The sequence below is a fragment of the Lygodium microphyllum genome, chromosome 29 (assembly GCF_053477565.2).
Source record: "Lygodium microphyllum isolate KBCC chromosome 29, Lygodium_microphyllum_v1.1.10, whole genome shotgun sequence".
Classification (NCBI taxonomy): domain Eukaryota; kingdom Viridiplantae; phylum Streptophyta; class Polypodiopsida; order Schizaeales; family Lygodiaceae; genus Lygodium; species Lygodium microphyllum.
Genome location: NC_141163.1, coordinates 3,855,259 through 3,872,779, shown reverse-complemented (window position 1 = coordinate 3,872,779; position 17,521 = coordinate 3,855,259). Strand labels below are relative to the sequence as shown.

General features: G+C 39.0%; 1 protein-coding gene across 2 annotated transcripts; it reads left to right on the top strand.

The window, feature by feature from the left end:
• Positions 1–1,408: 1,408 nt before the first annotated feature.
• LOC148010323 (uncharacterized) lies at positions 1,409–7,552 on the top strand. 2 transcript variants are annotated; one of them, XM_087671330.1, is made up of 7 exons: positions 1,409–1,859; positions 3,072–3,774; positions 3,914–4,479; positions 4,856–5,033; positions 5,304–5,368; positions 5,688–5,898; positions 6,896–7,552. In XM_087671330.1, the coding sequence occupies exons 2-7, from the start codon at positions 3,658–3,660 to the stop codon at positions 7,283–7,285; spliced, it is 1,527 nt and encodes a 508-aa protein (XP_087527456.1). In that variant the 5' UTR covers positions 1,409–1,859; positions 3,072–3,657; the 3' UTR covers positions 7,286–7,552. The 2 variants fall into 2 exon arrangements, with proteins under 2 accessions (XP_087527456.1, XP_087527457.1); XM_087671331.1 differs by having other exon boundaries at positions 1,409–1,905.
• The last annotated feature ends 9,969 nt before the right edge of the window (positions 7,553–17,521 follow it).

Genomic DNA, 17,521 nt, shown 5'->3' with positions numbered 1-17,521 from the left:
CCAATAAGTCAATCATCTTTTTTGTTTGTAGTCACTAGTTTTTTAAATGATGCATTATGTATAGTGGACTAGTGTCTGGTTGTTCATTTTGCAAAGTCCATTCGACACTCCTTTGCATTGTTGGGATGAGCTTTTAGATGGTGACGATTTGTAGCACATGCTTGGATTCGTGGAGTACACATCTTCATTTTTGATCCTACGATCTGTATAGGCCTTTTCCATGTAGCATTCCTTAGATATACTTATCATCCTTTGTATAAAATCGCACTTTGTGATATTTACAAATAGATTTTCATGTTTGTTTTGGCTCTCCTCTCCATGGTTCCATGTAATTTCATGAGTTGTCATCACTAATCTTGTACTTATTTTATGAGTTATCAGTATTGTGGTTTTAAGTAGTTTTGGCACCTGTCTTGATGACGATTGCATATCCAATATATAATTGCGTTGCAGAATATTATACAAGACATGGTACTATGGGTAGCAAGGCAGCTTGTTGCTCTGCCACCATGTTTTTTCCCTTTGTAAGGGTTGCTAATTTACTGCAAGCATTGCTATCTGCATCGCTATTTGCATTGCAGAGTGTTACTATTTGCGTCGCTTTATGCAGGTAGCGATGCAAATAGCGACGCTATCCTTTGATGAATTTGTAGAGATACATATATCGATGTTTTTAGCGACGACGGGGACCATTTTTTTGATGAACATTTGCATTGCTTTGAACGTCAGTATGTTGCCTGTATCTTGTAGTGCACGAACTTCTTTAAATTGAAAGAGTGTAGATAAATGTATTCTATAGATAGGTAAATAATTTCTCTCTCTAAGATACACACACACACACACACTCTCTCTCTCTCTCTTTGTGGATTGTGTTCAACATTAACCAAAAATCTTTTATAGTTCTTGCAAAAGGATAAACATGTCAAACCTATCTATGCAACTAAGCTTCACAAATCCAAATCAGGTTGAGGAAGAGTTGGTTTATTGGCCCATTCATACAATGCATAAATCATTCCTTAGAGCTAGCCAAAATAGTGAAAAGAAGACATCTAAAGGTCGGTAGAGATTACTGATGTTAAGTCTAATAGTACTTTGTGAACGATGCTAACCTTCTCCATGGCAAATAGAAATCTAGGAATTTGTTGGTCCTACTCTTATAAAGGTGGACCATAGTCTTGACTCTTGAGTTGCATGCGCAGAGTTAACAAAGATAAGCTGACAAAGAACTGCTGATCTAAATGCCTGCTAACGGAATTTCCGAAAAGTTCATAAAATAAGAATATTCCGGGGACATTGATAATGATTACATAGTAGGTTTTCTATTTGGGGAAGGTTACATTTGTACCACCTTTTGCACGCTGCAGTGGCCCGCGCTTCTCTCTCTCTCTCTCTCTCTCTCTCTCTCTCTCTCTCTCTCTCTCTCGCGCGCTCACCACCCCCAAAACCCAAAACAAGAAAACTTCTATTAATCTGTCCAATAGCAGGGTCTCTTCTGTACATGCAGAGAAATCACAGGCGCCGTTTCAGAATACTAGACGCATCTGTAATTATAATTTGATCGGCCGACCATATAAATGCCAACGTGATCGATGTGATCGGGTGCGCCATGGATCTTTGCCATCAAAGCTCTCTGATGATCAGTACAGGATTATAGTTTGGATTGCGTCTGCGCCGAAGAGGAGACACGCGTCTTCTGCATTTGTCAAGCCAACCGTTAACGTTCCATGATCGCCTGCTGCCTCATTGATATCGTCCCAGCATATTGACGATCAGCATTGGACCTGTCCTTAATCCTCCCCTCGGTTGTTGAATTGCTTTGTTCATGACATCACGTGTTTTGCCGAAGATTAATACCGCAGGTGAGGCTGTTGTATTGCACCAGTGCTTATCTATAAACAACAACAGGTCAGTTCCTGCAACTGTCAATGCAGAAAATAGGCCTGTATTTGAGTTTTGTTCGATCTTTAGGACTCTGAGCGTTGAATTTCGAGTTTCATCAGCATGAGAATCCCAAAATCAACACATGTATTGGGAATATGTTCTCCGTCAATGTAATTTACTGACAGCATTAACATCAACTTGTATTAATTATATCAATCTGGGCAAAGCTTGTTGTTGTGCACACACGACCAAGCTGCACGGTTATAACACTCAGGCCGGTGCCTCGTGTGCCGAATGTTGAGCCCTTGTCAAGATGCAGAATATGTCTACAGGAAGTTCTGATATTATACAAATCTCCATTTGTCGAACTCTGACATCAATATCATAGGTTTCTGCAAGGGAGGCGCTACCACATACATGCCCAGCCTACTGCTTTGCAGGACAAGCATCGCAGGAGCAGGTGCCCGGGGTCCTCCCATCACAACAAGTTTCGGACATTTTCCCATGTGGGAAAGGGGGACTCTTTTCCCTTGTTTTTAACCCTATAGCGTCCAACATCATGAGCTTCTGCTCAGGAGGCAGCAAAGTGCCCCCTAGCTAGGTGCAGTTGGGGACAAGGGGCTATCAGCCCCCACCCTGGGCCTGCAGGCTCCTGCTTCCAACCACACCTAGCTAGGTATGCAGTCCCTCCCTTGCAGACGTTCATGATGTTATAATTCACAATGGGGGAATTATAGTGGGAATTTGTGTAAATCATTTTTGGGCATTGCAAAAGGCTAGATATGAGCTGGTTCCATTGTAGGACTGGCAGCTCCAACCTCTATGCCCCACTGCAAAAGGCTTATGTATAGTGAGGTGGCTTCCTGGCAGGGGCTTGTGGTGTTGACACTACTACATGTAAATAACAGCGTTTCCCACATGTAGAATGACATACTTCTGTGGTCTGTGATCCACCAGACTTGAGACATGGGATAGCCAATTTTGATATAGTTACAGAGTAACTAGCTACATTGGACTTTGGATTAGAAGTGTAACCGATTTAGTTTCGGCTAATGGATCTTGTAAGCCTGTCACTTAGGCCTCTCTTGTGACATCATACATTTCATCTTATGCCTCTTATAGAACTTATTGACACCTCAAGTGTTTTCCACCTTACAATGCCGTTGTTGACAAACTTCTTTTCCCTGCAGGTGTTTTGCAGAGCATTGCGTTGCTTAATTTGCTCAGGACATAACGTCTCACAATTTGTTCACTCTGCTCAATATGATGTTCACATAGTTGAGACGTTCTTGCCATAGTTATAAGTCTCATTTGTACATAATTATCATTGGCAGCGGTGGCAGCATCTTGTAACACACCTCCTACCAGTATATTACAAAGGTTTCTGGGAGCAATTTGACTCGTACTGTTTGATCACCATCACCATCACCATCACCATCACCATCACCATCACCATCACCATCACCATCACCATCAACCTTACGATCAAAAGGGCCTGCGGCATCATTATAGTGGCATTTAACATTTTACCACTATCAACATATGCAATGCTGTTGGTTCAATGACATATCTGAGACCTGAATTGTTATTTCTCCCAACGTCCTCAGGCTTTTCAGCAGTTAAACCACATCCTTATCATCATCGACATTACGAGTATCTCTTCACATTCATCAATGATTAATTATCAAAACCAAGTCCTTGAAGCTAATTTCTGTCGGCATTTTCATTGTCATAAGCTCTTATCCCTCCAGCTCCTGGTAGGATATATTATAAAAAATGGTTTGTTGTTATGGAGTTGGATTGAAGCCTTCAATTAGCAGATCAAACATAGGCCTTTTCTGCATACTGGTGGCCTTCTTAGCTGCAACAGGATTTTTGGCCACTCAGCATAAGGTAGGCGCTCAATGTATTGACATGTTAATTTCCATGATTTTTGAGTTTTCTACCTCAATGAACATTCTTTTTCCTGCAATCAAGGCTTCAAGCTGGACCGTACTTGTCCATCACAATTTTTGCACTCTGTTCTGTGCAGTCAGACTTTATTCAATGGTATGAAGGGTGGTCTACATCAATAACTTATGATGAAATATGGCCAAGCTCCGAGTTTTGGTGGAAGCTCTCGGAGGAACCTCGTTCTTCCAATTCATGTGTGGTCTTTAACTGTTCCATGCATGGGGTACAAAGCCAATCCTCTCCCTTTTCGTATCCTTTCAGCAGAGAAGACACATGCCCTTTCTACTTCAGATACATTCATGAGGACTTGGCACCTTGGGCTGAGACAGGAATCACAAATGAAATGTTTAAAAATGCAAAAGACGTTGCCACATTCCGTGTTGTGATAAAGATGGGCAGACTTTATGTTAATCCATACACCTCTTGCTTTCAAACAAGAGCACTCTTTACGATATGGGGTCTGCTTCAGCTGCTGGAGTATTATCCAGGCCTTGTCCCGGATGTGGATTTGCTGTTTCGTTGTGGAGACACGCCAGTTGTATCAAGAGACAAGTATGCCAATGGGATGCCACCCCCTGTGTTTGGCTACTGCAGCACAGCGAATCATTTTGACATTCCTTTCCCAGATTGGTCATTCTGGGGTTGGTGAGTATGCAATCCATCAGCTGGCTACAGATAGCAGAACAGTGCAAGTGAACAGCAACCTTTGGGTTGATCTAGTATACACCCGGTTATTTCAAGGATTGTGATCTTTTGCTTATCACGAAGGAATTGGATTCATGTTTGGATAACTGTAGTGTTTGCTGTATGTGTAAGGCAACGTTTGGTCATAGAATTTTATTTAATTTTGTAGGCAGTCAGGCCTAATTTCTTTGATTTTGTAGACAGTCAGGTTTAGACAGATACTTAATGTAGCAGGGCCTTCACTTGCAGTTATGTGAATCTCACTCACCTGCAATTATAGTGTGGTCAATTCTGTTAATCATGGCACATTGTAGGCTCATGGCTGCCTGTTTTGCAGGCCAGAAGTGGATTTAAAGACATGGGATCAAGAACTTTATGGTATACTAAGAGGACAGAATGATCTTCTCTGGGAACAAAGGCGTCCGGTTGCCTTCTGGAGAGGGAACACTGACACTGGAGGTGCTTTACGGAAGTGGCTTCAGAACTGTCACGGTCCAGCTGAGATCATCCACCAGGTCAACAGTATTTCAACACATTATCTGCTGAACTTTGGGATGCCATTACTATGAACACAGGATTCTATATTGATTTATTTTTCAAGCTCAATGGATGCTTCTCATGTGCTTCTTTAATGCCTGCAATCCGTCAGAATGGCTATAGTCTGATTTCATGCCAAGTAAATGGGTTCTTCCTAAGCTAATTAGATGAGCGTTTCTCCAAGTACATTAAGTGATATCCAACATGTTTTTTTATTGTGCGCGATGGTAACATGGCCATTTGTACAGGATTGGGGAGCAGCAGTCCGAGCTAACTTCAAGAATTCAAGAATAGCCCAGCAGTGCAGGCACAGGTACCTGTTATATCAGCAACTGTTACAAGGTTTACAGTACTTCAAGGGCTGTGCAGTTAATTAGACAGGATTCAAACAATGGAGGCAGTAACCTCGAAATTATTAGTTCAGGCTCTGACCATTTCAGTTACCAGCTGCTGATCTCTTCTATAAGTGACTTCTGGATGATTTTAAGTTAAGGATTACATATTCTCTTAGCAATTTGTGAAGGGTCTAAATTTCTGTCACTCATTCATGGCAGGTACTTGACTATTTTGTGCTGTAAATTTGGTAAGGCTGTACTAAACCTTGGTGGTGGATCATGTGTTGTGCATGGCAGATACAAGATTTATGTCGAAGGATGGGGCTGGTCTGTCAGCTTGAAGTACATTCTAGCCTGTGATTCGCCTGTTCTTTTGGTCAATCCAGTATTCTTCGATTTCTTCTCGAGAGGGCTTATGCCGATGCAACATTTTTGGCCTATCAAATCAGACAGTCTGTGTGAGTCGATAAGGCGTGCTGTGGACTGGGGCAACAACAACATAGCCCAGGTGAATAGATCATCATGATTAGGGTTAATGTTTCAGTAGACTCCTTGAATTGCTGCATTTTTCCTTTCACTTCTGGGGTTGTTCTCATGGGTTTCAAAATCCAATGGGACTCATGACCATTAGTACCAGTTGCAAGTACAAGGACTGCTCGTCTGAACAATCCATTGAGGGTAGTGCACCCATCCCTAGCTCTTGCTAGACTTTGTGGAAGCCTTGAAAGTTTAGTAAATATGGAGTGTGGCATGGTATTTTTGCCTCCTCATGTCTTATAAATGTGGTGTGGCACCACCCTAAGATGGCACTTTGCCTAAAAGCTTTTATCTAGACTTTATCGGCTTATTAACTGCAAGACAACATTTAGAGCTAGGCAGCCAAAGTAACTTCATATTGAAGTTTCTTAAACATATTCACTCATCTCGATGAAGCAGTATACCCCTAGTGTTGTTGGCACATAAACCCTAAGTACCGTCAGCGATTGAGTTGCCAGTGTCCTACTTAACCAAATATGAATTAGTGGCTAGTATTTGCCAATGGGTTAGTTATGCTTAAGAACTTTCTTAAAGACAAGTTGCCATGTTTATCATATTACAAAACATACATACGATTCCCCACAAAATCATAAGAATATTCCATTTTGGTAATATGTTTTAAGGTGGAGTCCAAGGGATATCTGAAGTATTGAAGCACCTTCTTTATGTTTCATGTAAAGTCCCGTTTAGAATATATAAAGCTTTAATACTTGAAGATGCTAAAATGGTCAACTTACAATTAAACTTTTGTACACATTGTAAACCTTTGAAAAGGGACTTGAAAGAATATGGACACAAAGGAGAAGGGACTGGTTAGAATCACCAAAGAGCATTTTCATGTACACCATACTTTACATTATACAATTGTAGTATATTTGCTATTATTCTTTTATCACATTTCTCTTCATCACTTTGCTTATAAGGCATGTTCTAATCATCCTCCACTTATAATCCATATTCTTATGCAGGCAGAACGAATGGGAAGAGTTGGCAGCCAATTCATTGCAAAGGAGGTAAGCATGAAGTTTGTATATGACTACATGCTACATGCTCTTCATGAGTATGCAAAGCTTATGCGGTTCGAAGCCAATCTTGAAGGATTTGATGAGGTGTGCTTTGAAGGATTCTTGTGTCAAGCACCACCAAAAGAGAAGGCACTTTATGAAGCATCAAAGGTGAAAGTATCAAGTGACACACCCCCATGTTTCCTTCCCCCAAGGGACGAGAAGCTTATTCAAGAGACATGGCAGAGACGTGTAAACATCACAACACTAGTGCAAAAGGTAGAGGATAGTCCATGGAGTGGTTCAAAACCTGCTTATGAGATTGTCCTTAATGCATTGAGCATCAAGTTGTAAGGGGTGGAATGGCACTATCTTTGGTAGTTTCCCATCAACAAAAAGTATCATGTTTACACATCATATAAGCCCTTTTTTTTTTCCCTTGAAAGCAATATATTTGGGTGGAGGTCATGTTTAACCCTTAATCATCTTGCTAAAGATGCCAGATGGGGATTTAAATCTTCACTTTTAAAGAGGCAAAACTATATTTTATTCAAAGGATACTCTAAATATAGGAATGTTGCATTAAATAGGTCAAAGTCTCTTGCATGTAAATAGCACGCCTACTTGAAGGGAAAGGTAGTGTAGATAGATTACTTAGGATGTTGGACTAAATTAATGCTATGTAATTCAACAATAAAGTGGTCCATGTAACACAACCCAAAAAATGTATGTACACATGTTGACAAATGATGGAATTTGTTGGAATGAAATGGTAGGTGCTTTTGAAAAATCTAGTAGAGATTCTTATCAATAGAGGGGTGTGTTGATACTATAATAATTACAATAGATTCTTATAAACACTAGAATTTGTGATCATTGTGAAACATTTGAGACTAGTACTAATGTGTCAAAATGAGAAAATAAAACACTTGAAGATGTTTCAACTAAAAATTCATTATCTATAAAAATGTTGCAAATCGTGCAATATAATCTATGAACCTGTGGTGTTATAGAATGATCAAAATCTCTTTGGATTGGATTCTCAAATTTAATGGTGTGATGCAAATAGAACCTCCTCTTGATGCATGCAAGTGCATATTTTGTAATTTGTGCGTCTCCACATGAGCAGTCCAAAGAGCACACCCACATAATGTTCGGATGACCACATTTTAACTTGTATGTGTTGCTACCCATTGTTCTAAATTGTTTTCATATACAAAGGGGAAATCTAATGGAATATATTAATATTTATTTTAGGGAAATGCTAGCAAATCACAAATAATGTGTACATCCTTGTGAATTTTGAGAAGTTGGTATATCTTGAAAAAGATGGGAAAGTGGTCTTTACTTCAAAGAACATATGAAATTTATTTTATTTATAATCTGTTTGACCTATGACCTATGTATACATGGGATATGTAACTTTACATCTATGTGAATAAATATTCTTACTAGGAAAGAGAATCTCAAGAGAATTCAATATAGATTAAATGCAATGTATGAAATGTTACATTAGTTTTGTATTTGCACTTGAGTGTCTTGGGAATGCTCGTGTCTTAAAAAGCCATTATTATTCTTGATTACCTTGTCGATGTTCCGTCACAATTTTGCAACAAGAATCCTAATTTATTAAATTATCTAACCCATAAGCCTTATGTTACAAAGATACCTATAGAATCTATATAGTCATGTATATATTGAAATGATGATATCTTTTGAGCTCATCTTCAAGAAATCTTCAAACAAGATACAAAGATGTCTTACATACATATATAGAAATATGAAGAAATATTTAGATATTGGTATTTCACCATCAAAGTCAAATGTGAGTCTTGTATGGACTCTATTGGATGCATGTAAGAGAACTATACTTTTAGACAGTAGTCAAGTATACCTCAAGGGAATAAATTTTTATGTAAATGAGGATCACACTGTAATATTCCCACCATAAAACTTCATATCAAAAAACAAATTTGGGCTTGAAATGTTAAAAAAAAATTACTCGTTGAGTTATCACATAAGTGACTGCACGTAATATCGAGTCTTGCATTAAATCAATTATGCAATCCAACATGAGAAGATGGCTCAATGTTCCTAGCCAATAAGAAGCAAAGACGCCTCGTAAATAATATTACGATGGCTTGATCATAATATATTCTGCATTATATTTGATTTACTGTTCTCGATTCCATTTAATGCATCAAAGATCGCATTGATTTCATAATGGCAAGACAAATCGCAAAGGCCTTAATCGATAGACAAATAACACATAAGAACGAGCATGATATTGAGTAAGTTAAGTATCAAAGAGTATGGCATGACTTTATAAACTAGATAAGACATAAGGTAACTTAGCCAAAAACCACCAGATGAAGTCGTTTTGAAGAAGAAAAACGTTTTTTAAAAAACAGGTAAAAAATCATGACGTTTTTGACGCTTGAAAGGAGAGAAAGCATTTTAAAATCATCTCCATGCTACCATCCAATAGGTAGGCAATCAAACAACATTTTTTATAAAGCTTACTTAGCTCTTCATAAGTAGCCAAAAGAATGAGTTGATTGCATGCTCCCCCTCATGGCTATAAATACACCCCCTCTCCTTCACAAAGAAAGAAAAAAGGAAGACCTCCTAATGATGGAAAAATTTCTTTACATCTCTTTTCCATTCTAGCTTGAGCCTTGAATGAGGAAAATACCCCTATTCTACCTCATTTCCATTTTTCTCTACCCCTGTTATGCCTTTCTTCCATATAGACATATCGCTAAGCAAAATAATGGTAAAATTTGTTTGAATGACCATCAACTCTTCTTGAACTAACATGTTAATTTTGCTTGATATCCATGGCTCCATGAGGTCGCAAAAATTCAAGAAGCCCATTTGAAACAAGAGAAGTAAGAAACGCGACCGATGGAGAAAATGACGCGGTAGGAATTGGCGAAACCCCAGTTACTAAAAACCTGATAGAGATAATATCTTGTCGATTTGAAAAAATTTAATATTTTATAAGATTATTGCTATATTTGTCTTTAAATGATTATATACGCATTTTAAAGAAAATGCATATGAATTGTCGCTTAGGAAAATAGCCTAAGTAATATAAAAATTAACTATTCAGTGAAAAGAATCTTTCACTTGAAAAATGATTATATACCTATCCTTAAGAAAATATCGTAATTATGGTTTATTTCGTGATATTTATTGTTATTTCGTTAATGACGCATGTGGTTATAATAACTAAAATAAGGTAGACGGTGTTAGGGAAGGGAATATTTTATAATTTTTTCCTAAAAGTGACTATCTCTATTTCGTTTTGCTAACGATAAATAGATGCATTTGAGTTTTATAATAATTTATAAAAAATAATTTTGATAATATAATGAAATAATCAATGCATTAAATCAACAGAAAATTGTATAGGGAAATATATACTAGACGTGCATAAACTAGGTACGTAATAATATAATTCGATGTCTGAAAGATGAAAGAAAATATGCAGTTATGATCACTTAGGACATAGCTAAATGAAAATTGATCTTTCTAGATAATGTTAAAAGTTCGACAAATGCTTGAACATCGTCGATTAAACCATAGAATATGAGTAGAATAAAATAAAAAATATTCTTGTTGAAAAAACATACAATGTTAATATTAATGGTTATATTAGCGAAAGTGTCAATATCATGAGTTGACCCATGTATGAGTCAGCAAGAAAACCTTACCTAAAATATTGAGAATGCTGAAGTAGAAACAACTATGAAATACTCGACAACCTTGAAACTATTAGTATCAAAAAATTAAATAAATATTGGAAGTCTGTAAGACTTATTGGACATTGATAATAATTTTTCGATACAAATTCTAAAGTCTAAACAGACTTGGAAAAGCATTTGAAATCCTGTAAAAAGTACGGGTTAGGGCAGGGCGGTGCAATGCATAAACTACTTGCCATAGGTATCACTACAACAGAAACGAGGCATAGATGCGCATGTTAGACGCGCAAAGTCGGACGCGTCTATCATAGCGTCTATAAGTGCGTGTAAACGTGCGTGTAAATAGACGCGAATTTTGCGTCTATATATCCGCGCAAATAGACGCTAATATAGACGCGCCAGCAGACACACAATTATTTAACCACCTAAAATTGCAATTCACATAATTAAAAAACCAAAGTGGATCATTATTTAACCACCTGAAATTGATTCTTGAGCATGCGCGTGTGCGCATGATAAAAACCATAGAATTAAGAATACACATTAAATCATTGAATTAAAAAAATAGAGTTAATAATTACTTTTTCATTGCTCTCTAATGAATGGCAGTTCCTCCAGATATAAGTAATTAGCGGCAAGCGACAGAAACCTTACAATTAGTAGCAAGCATTGCAATATGTATCTCGTAATTTCTTTACTTACTTGAAGATGATAAAAAATACTTTCTTTTTATTATGGAAAATTCAATTTAGCTTTAAACTTGACTATTGATTCTTGAGTATGCACGTGTGCGCATGATAAAAACCATAGAATTAGGAATACACATTGAATCAATAAGCAAATTAAGTATGTTACAGTGAATGATCCATCTCATCTTCAATGAGATCAGCCCTTGCTAAACTATCTACTTCTAGGTCTATGTTACCAAGAGGTAACGAAACAAATAAGTCTATCCCACTATCAGATGTGTTGCTATATTGCTCAATAACTTCTTCAATATCATCGACAATCACATTATTGTTTTTTTCTGCGTTTCCTTGAACATCCTCGCGAGGTTCATCTTGTACTATATCATGCATATCATCCATTGTGGTGTCATCATGCACATCATCATTAATTGTTGGATTGTCATCTGCTATCTCCATGTCGATAATATTACCATATATTGGTTTTGAACGATTAGATATAGGGATGACATACCACCATCAGTTATTGTTTACCATTGGATGATACAGAACCTGTATTTGAAAAACAAAAGCAAAAAACTTAAGTACTTATTATATTGTGTATATGTATCACATGTATACATATAAAAAAATTAGCCTTTGCATATATACCTGCTCGCATTGTTGAGGTAGTACTAATGTGTCATTCTTGTTTTGGTGAAATTTTGTAGAGTCAATGATTACAAAACCACTTGGATGATGTCTGATTATACAATGCTCACCATTTGTTACCACTTCTTTAAACCACTTCACATCCAGTACATATATAAAGAATCATCTGAAGTCAAGCTTCAGAATATCTTGGATCAAGCCACAATAACCTTCCATGGTACCATTGGCATCCTCGAAGTGAGCAAGGACACCACAATCTTGGGTATTTCTCTTTTCATCTATACGTTGAGTTCGAAGATGTTTACCCTCACACCAAAGTGCATTGAATAATGTGCACTAGTAGTAAAAGATAAAAGATCAAACATGTCAATTATTTATATAAAATAAAACTTATAGAAACAAATTAATTGATAATATGTCTCACCTTTGATAAGCAACCTCGTGCGTATTCCCACTCTTCTTGAGATATATTAATTTCCTCATCTTTTTCCATTCTCTTCATTTCCTCATGTAACCAATCTATATCAATATGACGTGGGAGCGCATTTAGATGATCTGAAAATGAGACATTACGTCCATATCTAGTGTGAAATTCTTGTCTTTCGGTTTTTCTTCTTGCCCTTGCTTCATTATATAGTGTCACCCATTTGCTCATTACATCACTATTGAGCACACAAAAACTATTTAACTTACGAAGTTCTTCTTTTGTTAGCACTTTACTCATTCCTTTTCCTTGACATACTATAGAGGTCATCCTTAAGTCTTCATCATCTTTCCATTGTCGTGGTTGAGAGGGATCCATTTCAGTAAGATATTCAGAGATATAAACAAGGGATGATTGCACTAACCAACCCTCAGCCATGCTTCCCTCAGGCCGTGCTTTTTGCCTCACAAAATCTTTCAAGGTTTTCATGAAGCGCTCAAGAAAAAACATCCACCTTACATGAACTGCCCCACAAAGTGCGATCTCATCAATCAAATGTACGAGTAAATGTAATTGAGTAGTTAAAATGGATTGAGGAAAAATTTCCTCCACCAAACAAACCACCTCAACACATAATACTCGAGCATCTTGCAATGTGTTTGGATGAATTTCCTTCGAGCTCACGTATCTATCAAGATGTATGATGTGCTTGTTTATTTTTGTGTAGAAATTCAAAGATATATAATGAAAAAATACAATGTATACATACCTCACAAGCTCTCCCATCTTGTAAATGATATCACGTACATCTTTGAATACACAATGGGATATGCTAGTAGGAAGTACGAACTGAATGTAAACAATATTCATAAATCAAATGATTAGTTGAGGAAAACATCATCATACCCCAAAGTTTACACATAGTTACTCCAATTACTATATTCATGGTTAGAGATACCCTTACTTGAATCATTTTGTGCCAATCGTGGGACTTCAAACCAGATAGTTGCTCCACACCTCTTTTCTTTTTCTTTATGAAGGCTCCCTTGAGACATCTCATACATCCTGTGGGTGTTCGAAAGCTATATATTTGTTCCTTCACTATTTTTTCCTCGTTCTTTGATAACATACAAGGTGCATGGGGTAGCTCAATCTTTCCTCTGGGTCCAATGCATGGCCAGGCTCGTCTCATGCGACCAATGTTACGTAAATCCTCCCTTACATTAACTGAATCACGAGCCCCTATCAAGTGATCCCATAATGTAGATACAACATTTTTGAATATGTGCATGGGGTCCAACAGGTGATTGATCTTGAGTTCAGTCCAGTACGGAATACGAAAAAATATAGAGAACCTGACAAACAAACAATATATTATGTAAACAATTCATCATGCTAAATACTTTAAAGTCAATTGAGAGAAATACACTTCTTACCAACTCATGCCGAGTGGAGGGTGGCTGTCGGCATTAATCCATCTCTCCTTCCAATCTCGAATGGCTAGAGATTGTGGAGTCATTCCATTAGTAGGGAGAATATATTTGGGATGGCCAATAGGAAGAAATCGATGATGATTGTCATAGATAATGTGGGCAGCTTGCTATGGGACCACATCACAGGAAAGAGAGACACTATAGGGGCACGAATGGATTTGAAGGAGGTAGGTAAGATGGAGGCGCTTTGGCCGTAGTCGAGTGCTGATGGTCACGTGCAGCTTCCTCGCGCTCCTTGGGTTTTGTCCACTAAAGAAGAGCGCATTGTGAAGCAAGTAGTACTACGAATGGATTGTAATTGGCGTGCGTATTTTGCTATTTGGAGTGTAGCTATTATTCATAATGCTTTCTCATTTGTGCCAGTTTGTACTACCGATCGCGATCGTAGGATGTCTTACTCCACAAATACGCGGGGCCATTTATAGGTTGTCGACTTTGGTGCAATGGATCTCACAGAAGGAGATTAAGACGTCTTCTATTGAATCCGCGAGGCGGGGAGCAGTGGAGAAGGTCTGTTTCTTTGAGAAATACCTGCTCACCAGCATGCTCACGATACAAATCTATCTTCTTGTGCATCTTGTAGATGAAGTGGAGATTGCTGGATCTGTCCATACGCGATGGATGTTCATCTTGGAGTGCTTCATGAAAACCCTGAAAGGCTTTGTGTGACAATGAGCTCGGCCAGAAGGTAGCATGGCTGAAGGTTGGTTGGTGTCTGAGACAACAAAATGCTATGGTTGCTGAAGGACGATGATAGACTGACTGGAGATGTGGTGATTGGAAATGGGGTAGAAAAAAGAATGGATGCCTCAATAGACGATAAGGTGAATCGCTTTTGTATGTTGCACCATGCCTCTATGGAGACGTGGCTCGCCAAGTACCAGATCGCTAGGCAAGATCGAGAGGAAGCGTGAGCTGAATTCCGACATAGTACGCATCATCGACTGATTCGATATCCCGAAGGCATGGAGGAGATGCCGCGGTTCATGTCAACGCGATGGTTGTATGGAGCTTTGACCATAGCGTCTCGCGAAGGGACAGAGGTCTCAATGGAGGAGTGGAAATTTTCAAGGGGATGTAGTCCAAAGGTGATGAGGGATTTAGAATTTGTCGTATCTAAATTTTAAATGCGACATCTAATTTGAGTGTTTCAATATACAATACAAAATATATAGTGCAGCGCGGTCGCACAGACGACATTTTCGTGTGGAGCGTATTGACAAAATGCGCTTCCCACAATGGACTGTGGTATCATGGCAAGGTTGGAGCAAGAGAGTCGGCGACGTGCAACGGATCCAAACACGGTTGTGGATGAGATGGAGTATTTTGGGAACTTGCAAAGTATTGTTACGGTGGATTACCGTAGCTTCTCCATGATACTATTCGATATGCAGTGGTTTAAAGTGGTACTTGGAGGAGTTGGAGCAACAGTTCGACGAGGTCCATCTGGATTTCTCGAAATAGATTCCGAAAAAAAATGGATGGATTTGCGCGACACCTTTGTGTTGCCGGCCCATTGTGAATAGGTGCATGGACTCATTTGTTTGCTAATTGTATTACGACATGGTTTATGTCACAATGGTTTGAACTCTCTTGTACGTGTTTGTGAACATGTAATCTTCTATCCAAACCCTCGACAACCTCGATGATGGTATGCTATACCTTCAACTCCCCGAAGTGAGAGAGTATATGATTAAAACGATGTTCCAAGCATAGATGAAGATAATATGCAAATAGAGGGGTCGATATTGCAAGGGGTGGAGGCCGTCGAAAGCTTGGAGCTAGCATCGACTAACAATGATGGAAATACAGGAGTCCAAGAATTCTTTGAGAACGAGGTGGACTCAACCTTTTGTGGTGACATATCTATCGACCTCAAGTGTATGTGGAGTTGTGTCAAGAGATTGACATGGAACCATAGGATACTTCATACTTGGAGCATCCACTTACTCAATTCGTTGACCAATCGCTTATAAGGGTACATATGATATGCATTTTAAGTGAGTTTTTTTTAAAAAGGATTTATATTACCGTGCTTTGTATGATTTAAATTGATTATTCTAACATCATTTTTTGTCTGTGCAGGTGATATTTTCAGGATGACTCGAGGGATGAGCGATGAGGAGTTACAGGATATCTTCACACGCATGTCTCCAAACCAAATCGCAAGATTCAGAGAGATGGTAGACCAGGAGTTGTCTCGGTCTTCGTTAGGGCGCTCTGATAGATCTACTTGAGTGCAATCGGATGCTTCAACTTATAGTAGATAAGCTCGATGCTCCAGACTTGGGCCAGAGGGAGGGAGTGCTTCGGGGTAAGGGGGATGCTGTGCAGAGATATGGATGCAGTGAGCCCGCGGTCGACACGGGATACAGGTGCGACTCCTCACTCTCATGGCCCTTCCAGGGAGCGTGCCTCAGGCTCAAGTGGACACTGTGGGGGTACAGACGCGGTGTCTCCGTCTCATCATTCAGCTGGAGTTTTATCACCTGAGGGATTTGTCACACCTTTGGGGATGTCTACTCCAGTTACTCTGGCTTTTTCTCAGCCGTCAGTAGGTCACACCCCTATGGGTGCCACTCTAAGAGATATTACCCCGGTCGGTACACCGGATGCACAAGGGTCTTCTAGATATGCCCAGGAGTGTGGACGTAGATGGGAGAGGACCCATCTTAGGCAGACTTTAGGGGGATATGGATATCTAGTCGATAGTAGGTCAGGAGCCATCATCATGAATGATGAGGGGAGGAGGGTGATGGCTCGCATGAGAGAGTTGTGCCAACAAGTTTTTCGGCACAATGTCTTAGATTATTTGAAGAACATACCAGAGGGGAGCAAGGACTACATAGTAACATCCTTGTATGAGGAGTTTTCGGTTTTAACCTCAGTAGATAGATTCTCTATGGGCTGGATGATGGATTGCATGCGTGCATATATGTCACACAGACGATCCGACGCACACAAGGCAATTGAGAGTGGGGCTACAAAGCCCGAGTGGTTAGATGCAGACGAGCGCCGATTGAGGGACGAGACTACAGATTCTCCAGGACGTTGGAGTCAGCAGCGCGAGGTGGCGAAGGCACGACTCGAGGCCGGAGTGGTCCATCATCTTGGGAGTGGCGGCCACAGGGCATATTTGGAGGACTTTGTAAGTTTTTTTTTTTGCTTGTTTATTTTTTTGCAATATCCTTTATACTGGCAATCATATTTCTAACAGTTACCATTTTGTTTTCTTTACAGCACTCCATTACAAATTGCGATCCAACTAGCCTTGAGACTCGATATGCAGAGATGCACGGTCTCACTTCATTGATCGACCGATTGTATAAACATGGCGGACCTGTAAGTCACTCATCTTTCTTGTCCGTAGTTACCATGTTTAATTAGAATGCATTATTGTATGGTGGAATAATGTGTTGTTTCTTTTTTTGCAGAGTCTGTTCGATGCTCCTTTGTGGCGAGACGAGCTTTTGGAGGGCGAGGATATGTAGCTTGCCCTTGGATCCCTGGAGCTCACACACCTTTATTTTTGAGTTGCCTGATCTATGTAGACATTTTCTATGTATTAGTGATATCTTGTCATGATTGTACCAATCACTTATTATGTGATCATGTATTTATTTCAT